The sequence below is a fragment of the Vigna radiata genome, chromosome 8 (assembly GCF_000741045.1).
Source record: "Vigna radiata var. radiata cultivar VC1973A chromosome 8, Vradiata_ver6, whole genome shotgun sequence".
NCBI classification, from domain to species: Eukaryota; Viridiplantae; Streptophyta; class Magnoliopsida; order Fabales; family Fabaceae; genus Vigna; species Vigna radiata.
The window spans coordinates 1,600,960-1,616,238 of record NC_028358.1 but is presented as its reverse complement, the minus strand read 5'-3'; the positions used below and the strand labels follow the sequence as shown (position 1 = coordinate 1,616,238).

Genomic DNA, 15,279 nt, shown 5'->3' with positions numbered 1-15,279 from the left:
TTAATAGTTTTACTTAAGCTTCAAAATCTAGGTTAATACTTACATTGATTTCCCATAAGAATTAACAAATATTATACTGTGATTTTGAGTTTTTTTATATAAATTTTACTTCAGCTAGTTGCTTTAAACTCCAACATCCTTACTCATCATATAGTCTTATGTATTTTTTCCATCTTCATACATCATTAGAACAAAAAAATTCCATCAACTTTTTGTGTTGTTTTGAGATCGAGAAAGAACTTTGTTTTTTCTGTCATCCATACCAAATTTCAACTTTCATTGATTTCTTGAACTCGTCATCGACATTACTATTCTTCTCACATTTTTCAAATCCGTTACTTAGAAAATATCCTTCACTGCAACTATACCATGATCAAGAGGACAAGTAACATGTGAAGACTTATTAAAAAATGAAAAATCTAATTAATAGGTTTGTGATGGAAATATTCATGGGTTGGCTTTTGTCCATAAGTGCCAATATAAATTAAGACATCACGCCTCTTGAAATAAAAAGTGACGAATATAATTATTTTTTTTCTTATAAAAAATGTGATCTCCACATGCAAATCTTAGAATAAATGTTTGTTTGAGTTATGTTTTAACAATTTTCAAACTATTTTTGAAGAAAAATTACACATTTAAGTCAGTATAGATATTTTAATTATCTACTTATTAATGAAGCAAATATATAAACTATTTACTACATTAATTTATAGTTGTTTTTTTTTAAAATATTCCATTTCAATTTGGATCATTATATCTTTGAGTAAAAATAATACTTTTTATTGAGTTACAATATGAAAATTGAAATCGTGACGAGAAAATCATCAATAACTAAAAAATTATATTAGAGTTTGACTATATTTATTTAGATTTATGCAAGTAATATTATTTTATAGAAATAAGTGCAACTTATACTTTGATGTTTTTTGAAAGATTATTAGTACTAATTTTTTTTAGAGCAACTTAATCTGAGCTTATATTTTAAGACTAAATTTGTATTCATTTTTCTGTCTAAAATATACTTTTAGTAGGTAACTTGTAAACGAACAATTTGACTACTAATGGATTTTTTTAAAATAGAACAAATATCGAGAAACATTTTCATTCTTCAAACATCTTTTGTTTGAAGACATTTTAATATGAAACACTAAATTATTAAAAGAAAAATTCTTCATTTGAATGTTGGTTGATTTAAGTAAAACCTTCACTGTAGTAACAGTAATTTTTCTCTAATCATTTTTTCCTCTTTAAGCCCTTTATCATTTTGAATGTTAATAATCTCATTTAAATATATGCATTTGAAATTTTATATTTTAAGTCATAAAATGCTATTTAAAATTTCACGTTTTTTAATCTAAAATTCCTAAACATTATACTGGTTGAGGTATATGTGTTTTTGGTTACTATCACTCGACTCTTACTCGGAAACTTTTTCTTGTGTAGCTTGAGAATGAATTAATCTTCCATTGTTAAGTTGGAACAAATCACTTTTTTTTATCTTCAAATCCACACATAATTATTGATATATAGTTTTTCCTTTTAAAATATTAATAAATGTTTGATTTAATAGTTTTTTCTGTACATGAAAAAAAATTATTGGGAAAGATTTTTCTATTCAATTCCTTTGAAATGATAATAAGTTTCTAGCAGTTCGTGTCAACCTGTGATTTTTTTTTTTTATCATTATTAAACATATCTTGTGGTAATTAAAATATCATTTTCTAAATTTTCAACATATTTGAAAATGCTACTTGGAAGCTGTTGTTCACTGTCTGATTAAGCATTTCTTGTCGTGAGAGAAGTTTAATAAATAAATAAAAACAAGTAAATCATTTAACAATTTTTTATATAAAAATAGTATTTTGGGAAAATTGATGAAAATCTTGAGTTACATGATCCGAGAAGTCCATGATCCAAGACATAAGAGTCAACTATAAATTCATACCATCTTGAAAGAGACATTCTTTGTTCAGAAAATGGTAATATACTTATCTTCCATGTGCCTCTTTTTTGCATAAGCTAGAACATAATTTATATATAAAACACAAGTACCATCACTATTTCAAGGTTTATAATTATCCTATTACATGCTCTAATAGGATAATTAGAAAAAAAAATATTTACAACATTCTAAAAGTAATCTCACACTTAAGGAATAAGTGTTAGTTTTTTCCTCTCTCAATCCTTACATCAAACACATTGTATTAGCCAATTGTTGTCATCTATGTGTAAGTATTTTGTTGGTTGCATTTTTCCTAGGATTAGCCTACATATGAAGTAAACAACTTTCATACTTGATAAACACATGAAGAAATAAAATTCCTCCCCCAATTAGATTCTCCTAAAAACAAAAGTTTAATTGATAAGAAAAAGTTTCCTTAAAACTTCCATTTTTGTAACCATCTATTGTCTCCATATTGTTTTAATAACCTAAAGTGGATCTCCTCCATAGGTCCACATGCATCAATTTCAAAAAACCATAGAAGATAGAAGAACCCTTCAAATTCAGCAAACAATATACTTATTTTGAAATTTTAGAAATGTAAAATCCAATGCATAAGAAATCAAGTATAGATGATATCTATAGAAAAAGTTATAACAAAAAGTAAGTAAATGTCTAATTAGCTTAAAATAGAAAATTTAAGAAATTGTGTATAATAAGTCTACTTTATTACAATTAAAAGAAAATGATTTAAATATCAAAAAATTGATATTGAAAGAGGTTTTCAATTTACAAAGCACTCTAATATTTTCTAGCCTATCTCAAACATCGAGTATATTTATATCTTTATTTAACTCTTATTATTGAATTCTTTATTGATTTTTATATTTTAAAAGAATAATTTAATTAAAATTTTTTATAATTGGATTTATTGAGCATGAAATACAAAAGTAGGATAAAAATAGTTTTTTAGTTGCATAAATATTCTTTGGATATTTTTAGGTATGTCAGTACAGTTGCAACTAAGTTGAACTTATTGAACTGTGAAAATATATTGGTTAAAGTTTCATAAAACCTTAAAGATAAATCAAAGAATAAAAAATAATCAAAATCACAAGAAGTCAAATCAAACATTACATGAAAAAGACAAGAAAAGTATGAAAAAAAGTGAAGAAATTTGGCTAAACCAAGAAAAGAGAATGACAACAAAAATTGGATCTTGTAGTTTTCTTTATTTTTTCCTACAAAAAGGGTTTTGATTATTAATAAATGTCTATGATAAAAGATAATTTGGGGAAATATATCTTAAGATATTTTGTTTGATATTGTTAAATAATTACCTTATATAACTACATCAATAAATATCAAAAGATAATATTTGTCAATTTTTTTGAATATAACAAAATCTTCTCAAATGTTTTTAGATCTCCACAACAATTAAATATTATCTTAAAAATATTAGATTATTTATAAGATAATTTGAGGAGATTATTTTATCATAAAGAAGAGAAAAATCATAATCCAAGACCAAATATAGTAGAAGTAACTCCTCCACTTGGAAGCATTCACAACTGCTCTCACTTTAATTTTCATCATGTATCTCACTCCATTCATGGAAGACTAAGCTTCTAGGATAATTCCATTGTAATTTCATTATAATTCTAAGGTTAAGTTGAATTAATGTCTTTGTTTAGATTGATTATTCATTTGTATTATCTTTCACATGAAAAGTAATAATTTTTACATCGTAGCTAATTAGTGAGGTGTTTTAATCTATATGCATGTAGATAATATCATTGTAAGGATTTTTAACTTTTATTGAGAATATACTTTGATTGAAGTTAGGAATTTTCATATAATTAAATGGGTTTTTGCTACCAATTAAGAATCTACTTTGATTAGTGATAAGAACTTCAACAATAATTAGTCAATAATGCACTTTGATCAATTAATTTTTAATTTAGTTAGGAGACAAAATAATACACATGACTAAACATGTTAAGATTTAATTGAAAATGTAGTTTCCTTGAATTTGTTGTAAATAATCTAGAAATGTCTTACTTTTAATTAAGAATCTACTTTGATTAAATGTAATAAGATCGCCCTCAAATTAATTAAAAATGTACTTTAATTAATTTGAAACTCTAAAACAATAATCAATTGAACAATAATATGTGGATAACTTATGATTAATCTTTTGGAAAAGCAATGGAATTAGCCTATTTTATTTTAATTGTTTCAAAGTCTTTTATTTGTTCTTCATTCAAATTCACATCAATCCTCAATATTAATTTCATTAGGAAATATTTGTACTTTTATCTTTAAGCATTGTATTGTGTCTTACTAACCTTTCATAGTCTTTCATAAGAGTCAAATATTAAAAAACAATTCTGTATTCATTGGAAAACGATTCAAGGTTACTTTAACTCTATCTAGTTTGTTAACTATTAACTTAGCAATTGTGAAGTTGCCTTGTTAAGTAATAGTAGTTTGATAGCGTGAACAATAATGTATCACCTGCCCAACCCAAACAATATACACATACACAAACACACTAAATATATACAAAGTAGATTTTGGCCTCTAGCCATGACATTACCCATCACTCTATTATCCATTCTCTTTGGCCCCACCTTCCAAAGCAAAAAGCTAGAAAGATCACACTTATTTTCCTTGCTCAAATTAAGCTCAAAACTGCCATAACAAGGTATTGTCTGATGGATACAACCCATCATCTTACGACCTTCTCCATCCTCAAGTCCTTGAGTCCTTCTGAAAATTTTTTAAGGAAAACTTCCACAAGGTGATTTACACTTCCAAAAACTCTAGGCATTTCTAGCAAGGTAAACCACTTTCTGAATCATTGATACCTCCATAAAGTACTTGAAGTTAGCAAACTCGACAAGTCAATCGTTTAATATGTGTACATATATACACCTATCAAACGATTGTCTCCCTTAGCGCAAGTGATCGTTTGATGAGTACTTCGTCTAGTAAGTACCTCACCTAACTATCACTCATATAGTCAATCCTCACTTGACCTCTTATCTAGTTAATACTCATTTGACCATTAAAGTATCTGGTTTAGTGTCATTCATTATCCCATAACTTAGTCAAATAAAGCTAAACCACACCACATTTTACCATATTGTTTTGAACTCGTCTAATCCTCCTTTCTTAGTTATCAATTGCCCTCGTCTCTTCCACTATTGTAGTTAGAACTTTCACTCTAGTATTCTCCTAAAAACCCTACCCATAGGTTTTGACTAGAGCCACCTAGAGCTCATCACTATTACCCTAGATAAACAACACACCACATTTGATCATGGCATTTAATTATACATGAACAAGCATTATCACCAATGCACATAAAAATTATAAACACAACCACATATATAACATATCAACATGTGTTTCATGTCATCATCAATGCAAACAAATATCCACCAACATATTATAACAACACACACAAAAATGTTAAGTTTTCCTTACCTTGAAAAATCTTTGTTTTCTTTCCCAACAACTCAAACACGTGAGTATAGCCCACACCAACTTACACCACAAAAAACACCCAAGATTAGGAATTTGAGCATAATACCCACAAGACCTCTAACGCCCAGAGACTATTACTAACCCCAATGACAACACATGCAAACATAATCCCAGACCAACCAACCAAGAAAAGTTAAGAAGATTTACCTCTAGTCACATCTAACTTTCCCTGAGAACAACCCTAGTCCACAAGCCTAAAAGTACGCTCTAATCTTAAACCAAACAAGTAGAGCACCACAACTCTAGAAAGAAGCAAGAAAGAAATGTAGAGAACAATATTTTATAGAGAAGTATGATTTGTCTAATAATTCAACTCGGTGATGGATATTTTTGACTTATGATTGCGTTCCTTGAAAGAGCCAAGCACTGAGTTACATATTCAGCTCCTTAACCTTCTCAAGAACACTTATCCACTGATTTCTACCTCACTACTCCACTATTGGTAACATGTGTAAGCGAAACTTCCTTACCATGTGGCCAACATGCAACTAAACATTTCAACACAAATGGCAACATCTAATGTTGTCAAAATCAACTCGTTTGACCAAAGTAAACGCTTACATCATCTGTTATGTATATGTTACACTTACAACAACTACATAGTGTAGAACACACCTAGTGTTTAATTAGTGCAACTTATACCCCTCATTTAGCACTCAACCAACAACTCTTGTCTCCTCAACCAACACTATGTTTATCCAATGCAAGTACACATAATGTTTACTGTGTGTATATGCACCCAACGTCTACAACTACTCCCAACGCTTCTCATGGTCGTTACGTTCTTCCTAAAAAATAGAAATTCTTGTCCTTGAAAATTAACTTACCAGGAAAAATATAAGGGGTCCTCTTCACCGCTTCTTTCAACTTCCACGTTACATCCTCAACCTTCTCATCTAGAAGTATCTATTTTCCTTTATGATGCTTCTTCCAATGATCTAATATCCTCACAGGCCTTACTTTTACTGAAAAATTCTTCCAAATATCATCTATTTTTATCACATGACTTGAGTCTAGTCTATGCTTCCTCAATTGAGAGACATGAAAACTTTGTGCAAATTGGACAACTAAGGAGATAAAGTAATTTCATAAGCTACTTGACGAATCTTTGTAGGATTTGATATGGTCTAGCAAAGTTAGAAGAAAACATTTTGCATCTCAACGCTCTCCTAGCTAGTAGTAGTAACTCATACAAACACATGATCCCGACCACAAATTTCAAGGGTCTTCTCATTTTATTTGCATATAACTTTTGAATCAACTTTATATTTTTTGTGATTTGCTTGAGTAAATGTGGTTCTACCAACATTGTGTCACCATTTTGGAATCAACACAAAAAAGTCATACACCTCCTTCCATTCAAGAACTCATGGAGAGTCAATCCACTATTATTGTGAAAGTTATTTATGTAAAGGAAAAAGTTCTTTTAACAACACTTTTTTAACAACTTTTTGACAACGCATACGTGGCAGCTTGTGATTGGTCTGTTTTAAACATTTCTTAAAACATAAATTCAAATAGACCAATAAAGTGATGACACGTGTACCGTTGTCAAAAAAGTTGTCAAAAAGTGTTGTCAAAATATCATAATCCTTGTGTAAATGAACACTACTAAGATAGTACTTTATCCTACGATGATTTAAGACTCAAGCCCTTAATGCATTATTCTACTCATTTTTTTTCTAATTTTTTAAAATGGTTAGTCGACACCCAATTCTAAATGATAGGCAGAAAAAAAAAATCTAAACATCGGGCATGTAAAGTCAAGAATATAATTCTTCATGTTAGGCATCTAAACATCAGTATTGAAAAAAGTTTGTAACTTATTCACAGCCTCGATTCCTAAGCATGATGAAGTACAGTTTATGAGCTATTTGTGATGTAAATTCTTCAATTTGCAACAGTTGAATTGGTGTGAAATGGTGAGTTCCCACTTTCTACTTTGAACGAGACTAAGTGGTTGGGATGCTTACCCTTTTGTGGAAATGTGTTTCTCATAACTAGGCTGTCTGCTGTTGGAAGAAACCTGAAATGATGATATCGATGCCTTTGCTTCCCCACTCACCCTCATCACCACCACTCCCATCATGCCACGTGTCCTCAACACCGACACTTTCTATTAGCCTACGGGGTTGTGGTACACCACCAGGCCTACCTACCCCATGCATCCTCATGTGCATGCATGGTGCATACACATTCCCAAGATCATAATATCCATCATATCATGTGCATCAAAACAAACTTCACCACAACTCTCAATGTGCTTTGGGAGTTCAAGCCTCACTTCTACCACATATAACCCCTCTCTGCACCAAATTAGCATTACCACCTTCTCTTGAATTTGTCCCTCTTTCGCTCTCACACGAAAAGTGTGTGTATATACATCTTTTTGTATGAAACAAATGCAAGTAAGGTTTAAAAAAGAGTCTGCAATTATGATTTTGACCGTAATATCAAGGTTTTTTTTGTGTCTGCGACCATAGTACAACTTTAGTAGTACTATCAAGGTTTTTGTTGTGATTTTGACCTTAATATCGAGGTTTTTTATGTGTCTGCGACCACACAACTTTAGTAGTAACATCAAGGTTTTTGTGATGATGGAGAGTGGATGGAAGGCTGAGGTTGAGATATCACCAAATTGTCCAAGGTGTGGTTCTTCCAATACCAAGTTCTGCTACTACAATAACTACAGCTTAACTCAACCAAGGTACTTTTGCAAAGGGTGCAGAAGGTACTGGACCAAAGGAGGGTCTCTTCGGAATGTGCCTGTTGGTGGTGGCTGCAGGAAGAACAGAAGAGGTAACAAGACCTTGCTGAGACAATCCATTGATGGTTTCACTTTCAAAACTTCATCATCATCACCTTGTGGGAATGCCACAGATCATAATAATAACCCTGTTGGGCATTCTTATGATCCCAGAATAAGGACTTCTGCAGCTTCTAGCTCCTCATCAGTGCTGAGTGATGGACCAAATATTGATCTTGCACTAGTTTATGCAAATTTCCTCAACCAAAACCCCAGTTCTGAATCTGGAATTGAGAGCAGTAATCCAGATCAAGTTCGAACAGCTTTTGATCCTTCTCTGGAGAATAATTCAAGGCTATCAAACACAGATGTTTCTGATCCTAGTACTTTGCCTGAAGAAATTTCTCTTACTGGGTGTTTGAATCTTCCAGAACAACCATCCACACATTCTGCTGAGGCTAATAATGGTGGCCAAATATGCTATGGTGAGTTCAGAACTATGCAGACTATTCAAGATGGAGTTCAGCAGTGTAGTAGTCATGGTGGTGCTGTGAATTTTGAGCTGCCGCCATTACCCGGTGAAGTGGAAGCCTCACACGATCATCATCATCATCATATGATGTGGTCATCAAATTCTGAGATGATGACATTTCAAGCCACACAACCACCACTTCTTGGACCTGAAGTTCATGATGCAGACTTGTTAATAGGTAATTGGAGCCCCTTTGATTTGCCTTGAGATGTTTAAGAAAAATTATTCTGTTCATTTTTCATTGCTTGCTTGTTATGTTTAGATTGAATTATTACTACTAAATAATAAATTTATAAATGTAAACACAAATTAAGTCTCTATTTAGTCTACACAGTAACACTACATACACTAAATTTATATACTGATAAACTCTCATTCCTCTGTGATGACGTCAATCTGCTTGTTCAGTTTTTGAGGTTTTCAATTTGGTTGTCAGAAAATTGAATTCTTCATCCTGCTACAGTTTCTCGGAATAAACAACTCATGTTCCATAACTTGCATGACAGAGTTATACTGTTGTTCTGTGCCCACGTTATTTTCATTATTACAGTAAAAAAATAAAAAGATAAAACCAAGTGAACTTTTTCTTTTATAAATTTAAATTAACCTACCCATTTTAATTATAAATACTCTTATCTATGAGAGTTTTCATAAAGTGTGCTCAATATGAAATGTGATCATGATAAAGTAAGTTATACAGTGTAAGATTACTTTATATTATAGTTATTATAGTTAGTACTTAACCATAAACACGATTAGTTTATTAGTTTTTAAAAATTTACATTAAATTTTATATCAATTTTAACTTTTATTAATTGATAAGTAAAAGATTTTATTCAGATAATTCATTACCAATAAAAGAATGACGTGTTCATTTTATTTTCTTCTCAAAATTTTAGGATGAAATTTACCCATTGTCGGCATATTTTTCTCAATTATTACCATATCATTATCATTGTAGCCTACAACTATTCATAACGTCTCATAGTTGGTAGAAGTGTCGAGCATTCTCAACTTTTGTATGATTATTGAAATCAACAAAAGCTACAAAAGTAAGAAAATGCAAAGAAAATTTTTTATTATTAAATTAAATTAATATGAATTTCATAATGAACCTTAAAATTTTGCTGTTTTGAACTTTAAATTTTGATGTATACTATAAATACATGAACTCAGAACTTGGTTGTCGACCAACGTGGTTTTACTAGAAAGCATTTTAGGGTTTAAATAACATGTGTTGAATAGAATCACCAACTTTGACAAGTAGTAAGTCAGCACTGGGGAATATATAATAATTAATGCAGTTCATAATTAACTCCAAATCACTGGAATAACTGATTGGCCTAACCTAGTTGAAGATGAGCCACTCATTCCCCACAATTAGGTCAAAAAATTATGCATATATATACAAATTTTATTTAATGTTTGTGTGTGTGTTTATTTGACTTTCAACATTAAATGAACATAAATATGCAAATTGGACATATTTTTGTGGTGAGATAACATGGTTCATTGGGAAATTCAGGAACCATTCACTTAACCACTATGTTTTGTACTTTATTTTCGTTATAGAAGAAATTTTCAAAGTTTGAATATTTTGACGATAGTGTCCACCGACCTCAAACTGTGTGCAAATCACACGATCCCAGAAAATCCCATGATCCAATAAAGTGGGCCCCACAATCGACTTCAATTTCATGATAATGTATAATTTATTTACACGATTCATGAGATCCCTTTATCCAGGGACCATTTGGAAAATAATATAAGTTACATTAATTTCACCGTAGATTTTCTTCAACAATCTTGATCTATCTTTTTTTTTTTTTCCTTTATTAGGGTTTGATCCTTTCTCATATCTCATTCCTTTTCATTATGAGAGTGCTAATTTTTGTTCATGCCCTAAAATGGTGGTGGAGAAGGGGTGGCGCAGCTGGGTGGCATTACCGTGTGCAAGCTGTTGTTTTTTCGTGTGAACGTTTTAATGAATATGTTGTAATGAAAAAGAGAATGATTCAAATGAGAGAAATATGTAATGAATACATTGATGCATTCTACACATATAGATAAAGAACGAATGGTTATTTCAAACAAAAATCTACAATGTGAAATTAGCATATAGGAAGACACAAAATAAAATTATAGAGGTTGATGTGGGAAGTAAAACATATGTGTAATGCGTATAAATGGTGACGAATCAAATACTCATCTATTTTTAAGTTGTATAGGGTGTCTGGTCTAGGGTTAGTTTAGTACACCACAATGCAAAGAATAATTGTTACCTCAATTCAAACTTGTAGAAATGAATGACAACTATAGCAAAGTTTGAATATGTACGTCGGTTGGTCGGTGGTGATTATTTGAAATATTTGGAACGAAGGAAACAATATAATTTTTACGAACTTCAAACTTAATGTTAAGAAGGTGTTCAGCACGAATTATAACAAGTCTGAATCACAAATAAGTATAAACATCATTTTTTTATTATTAGAGCCGAATTATTTATGAATAATTATTAAAATTTGAAAAATAGTTACTTTAAAACTTTCGGATGGTCATCTTATTTATACTGAAATCTTAATTCCATCGTCAAATTTCAAGTTGTCTTAATTAGGTTAGACGAAAACAACATTAAGATATATTGCATAAGTAATGTGAATGAGTTTATTAAATGGAAATAAGGTTTAAATTATGATGAGAAATTGAGGTTTAATTTATGATGTGACATTATTTAATTGGAGACCGTGATTAGGAAAAAGATTAGGGATTTGGTGTAGTGAAAATTAGGGATGGAAATTTTCGCAGTGTGTTGGTGGCGACGAAGGCTTCGTGAGGAAGGAGATGATGAACAAACCCGCGTTTTGGTTTGTTCTTTGCAGTGTTTCTCTGGCTCGCGTTTTGGGTTTTCTTCTTTGCAGGGTATGGATCGCGAATGAAGGTGTGAAATGCGTTGTCGGGTGCGAGGTTATTATGGATTTGGGTTTCGTAGATGATAGGTTTCTTATTTGAGATGAATTCACAATTGAGCTTTGTGGATTACAGAGGATCAAACTTGAGTGGTTTGTGGTGGCGCGATTTTGGATTACAACGAAGTCAATGGTGGTTTCGCGTGCAGATCTGTCTGGTCTATGATAAAGGATTTTCAGGTTGATTCTTTGACTATAGGTGTGATACATTGGCTTATGGAGGCATGGTGGAGGAAAAGACATGTGGGTTCTGTGATTCGAATGTTTTTGCAGGTTCCATGAAGACGATGTTTTTCACGGTGAGATTGAGGGTTTAAGTGGTTCGAATTCGCAGATCTGTGATTGGGTTTTTTTGTAGGTTTTGGACAATGTTGGTTCTCACAGTAATTGTACGTGGAGGGAGATGTAGGCGGCGCATGAAGGCGAGGCTATCACGAAGGAGATAATGGAACTCACTATTTTAGGATTCTCTCTGTGTGCGATGAAAGGTTTCAAATCCACTTTGCAATCACTTCTGACGACCTCATGGTGATTCTGTTTAGGATTGGTTAGTCTAATGGCGGGACAATGTAGAAGATAGTGGCTAGGAGAATTAGAGTTTCCAAGGTTAAAGATAATGACGTGACAAGTATATGAAGAATAGAGAAACAGAAAAAAAAAATATTTAAAACTAAATTAACTCCATGAAATAAATTAAATGCAAATTTCAAAAGTTAAATTAAATAACAAATGTATGAAATAAATTAAATACAAATTTCACGTAATGAATCCATCCACATCACTTACACTAAATACATCTTAACATTGTCTTTGTTTACAAGGATTGGATTGAAATTTTAATACTAATATAAGAACCATCTTTAAGTTTCAACCTATTTCAACATTCGTATTACTAATTTTTAACTTTTTCTTCTCGAATATTTCTTACTATTATCATATGATTACTTAATATTGATTTTTGAAACTTATTACACAAAAACAAATTATTACATAATTATTTAAAAATAAATAAATATACATTTACTAAAATTAATTTTACCAAAACCAACCATAATTATAATATTTATTATGATAATTTTTATATTACTTTAATTACAATATATTTAAATGATCTTATTTATTATAATCAATCTTTAAATATTTTTATTCTCAATTAATTTATAAATATTTAATTAAATATATTTTTTAATTTATATTCACAATTGTTTATAAAAAATATATTTTTAATAAATTAATTTCTTACAAATAAATAAACAAATTTATAAACTAAAAAAAAATGTTACTATAATAATTTGTTCCTAAAAGGAAGAATAGAATTTCAGTAACAAACAACCTGGAAAATTTTAAAATACATGCTATTTTAAAATTTATGGATATTCGAAGATATCGCAAATATTATAAAAATATATATTTTTAAAATAAAATATAAATAAAATTATAAAACAAAATATAATATATGGTATAAATTAAACTAAATATAAATTAAAAATCAATTTTAATTAATTGAACTTGATAAAATATAAATAATTTTAATTTTAATTTTAATTAAATTTAATTTAATAAAATATATTAAAAAAATCTTTTTTTAAAAAATAATATACATGAGTATGAATACTATAATATTACATATCTAACATGTTTATAAATCAATATTATTAAAATACTTATTAAATATCTACCATTATCATGGATATTTTTTTTTTTATCTCGAAAACTACTTAACTCCTGCATTTACTTAGCTCCCTCAACATTAATAGCATTACTACTATATTAAAAGTACTATTTTATCTGCAAAACCTACTTAGTAATCTCTTGCCCCATGCTTTTAGCTTCAAACTAACTGGCAATCTGGTTCGACTTGGTCCATTATCGGTTGATCATTTAGTAAGTCAACATAATTCGGTTCATTTATTAGTAAGTCAGAAAAATTTAAACTGGTCTGAACCATCACAGGTTGATGGGTAAACTGATTGGCTCACTAGCCTATTTAATTACATTTTTTTAAAAATAAAAGAAATTACAAAATTTTTATAATTCAAATCTAAACAAATTTCATTCTCAAATTTCACTATGATGTTTAATTAATTTTGAAAATAGAAAACTTAAATAATTTTTTCAAGAAAAAAAAAATAATAAATATTTTTTTATAAAATTAAAAATAAATTTTAATAAAATAAAATTAGGTAGGTGGTGGGTGGACCAACCTAGCCCACCACTCGCATGAGTCGGGTTTAAATGAATCAGATTTAAATTTGACTCGCATAAAAAAATACAATTTTTTCAAACCCAACCCGGCCCGAATCCGTGATGGATCGGGTTGGCCCATGGGTTATGACCCATTTTGACAACTCTACTTTTAGCCTTAGTCCCTATTTCATATAATTTTCCCGGCTATAAATGTTGCAATATGCACCTCAGTGACCTTCTTTAACCCCTTTCTCCCTTTCTTACAAGTCTGAGCAATCAAATTTAAATATAGATTAACAACATTTTTTAACAACCATTTAATAATAGACTATATGTCACTATTTTATTAGTTTCTATATTTAAAACAGAATAATCACAAATTATCACATAAACCGTTATAAAAAAATAATAAAAAATTATTAAAAAAACATTTTCCTTTAAACATGCACCTCGGCCTCATTGAACACTTCTTCGTCATCATGCTTTTAATTCTTTAATATAATTTCATTCGTTTCATTCCATGTATTCCACTTGTGGTAAATTGTATTTTGTACTATCCACATATCATTCATTCATTTTTTTTTTTCTTACAAATATACTTTTGTCAAAAAAAAAATTATACACCACAAACATCATAATTACACATAGTGTTGTGTGAGGTCAAATACAAGAAATAAAAATCTATATAGGACAAATGAGAATGACTAATTCATCAAGTTTAAACCCGCAATCAAAGGAACCAATGTTTTGTTTAAGAATTCTACTTTGTTTTCATTTTTGTAGTCGGAGCCATAAAGTTGGACCTGTCCTCCATTGGAGGGCATTCACATGTAGTAAAATATATATGTGCCCTAGATATAACCATTTCACCATCTTCAACTTCAACTTCCCTTCACAGATTTTGACACTTTCTATTTTCCGCTACAGAAACTAGCTATATTCATTCCACGCATACCAAAATGGAAAAAATCTAGGTTAAGATTTCATTTTCAAATTAAGGGGGATAAACCATATTAAGGGTTAAGGTCCATGCATATATAGAGGTGATAGGCATGACTTAATTTTCTTATTATTCTAAACTTAAGTTGCTTTCCATTCCAAAAACTTCTAAATATGATAATATATGTAAAGATTTAAAAAATAAGTTAGACTTTTCGAAAAATTTTAGAATAGTAATTGTGCGAAATAAGTTACAGTAAAGTATTAACTTATGGAAGAGTCAACTCGTATGTCGCATCATTCCAATAATTTTCTGTGGATCTCTACGGTTTTATTAATATGTTATCAAATGGTGACCTATATTTCGAATCATTTCAGTTTCTTGTGATTTCAGATGTTATTATCTTCTTCT

At 29.9% G+C, this 15,279-nt stretch overlaps 1 protein-coding gene across 1 annotated transcript; it reads left to right on the top strand.

Moving 5' to 3' along the window:
- The first annotated feature begins 7,336 nt into the window (after positions 1-7,336).
- On the top strand, positions 7,337-9,119 carry LOC106770027 (dof zinc finger protein DOF3.5). Its single transcript, XM_022785000.1, has one exon. The coding sequence runs from the start codon at positions 8,044-8,046 to the stop codon at positions 8,980-8,982; it is 939 nt and encodes a 312-aa protein (XP_022640721.1). The 5' UTR covers positions 7,337-8,043; the 3' UTR covers positions 8,983-9,119.
- Positions 9,120-15,279: the final 6,160 nt, after the last annotated feature.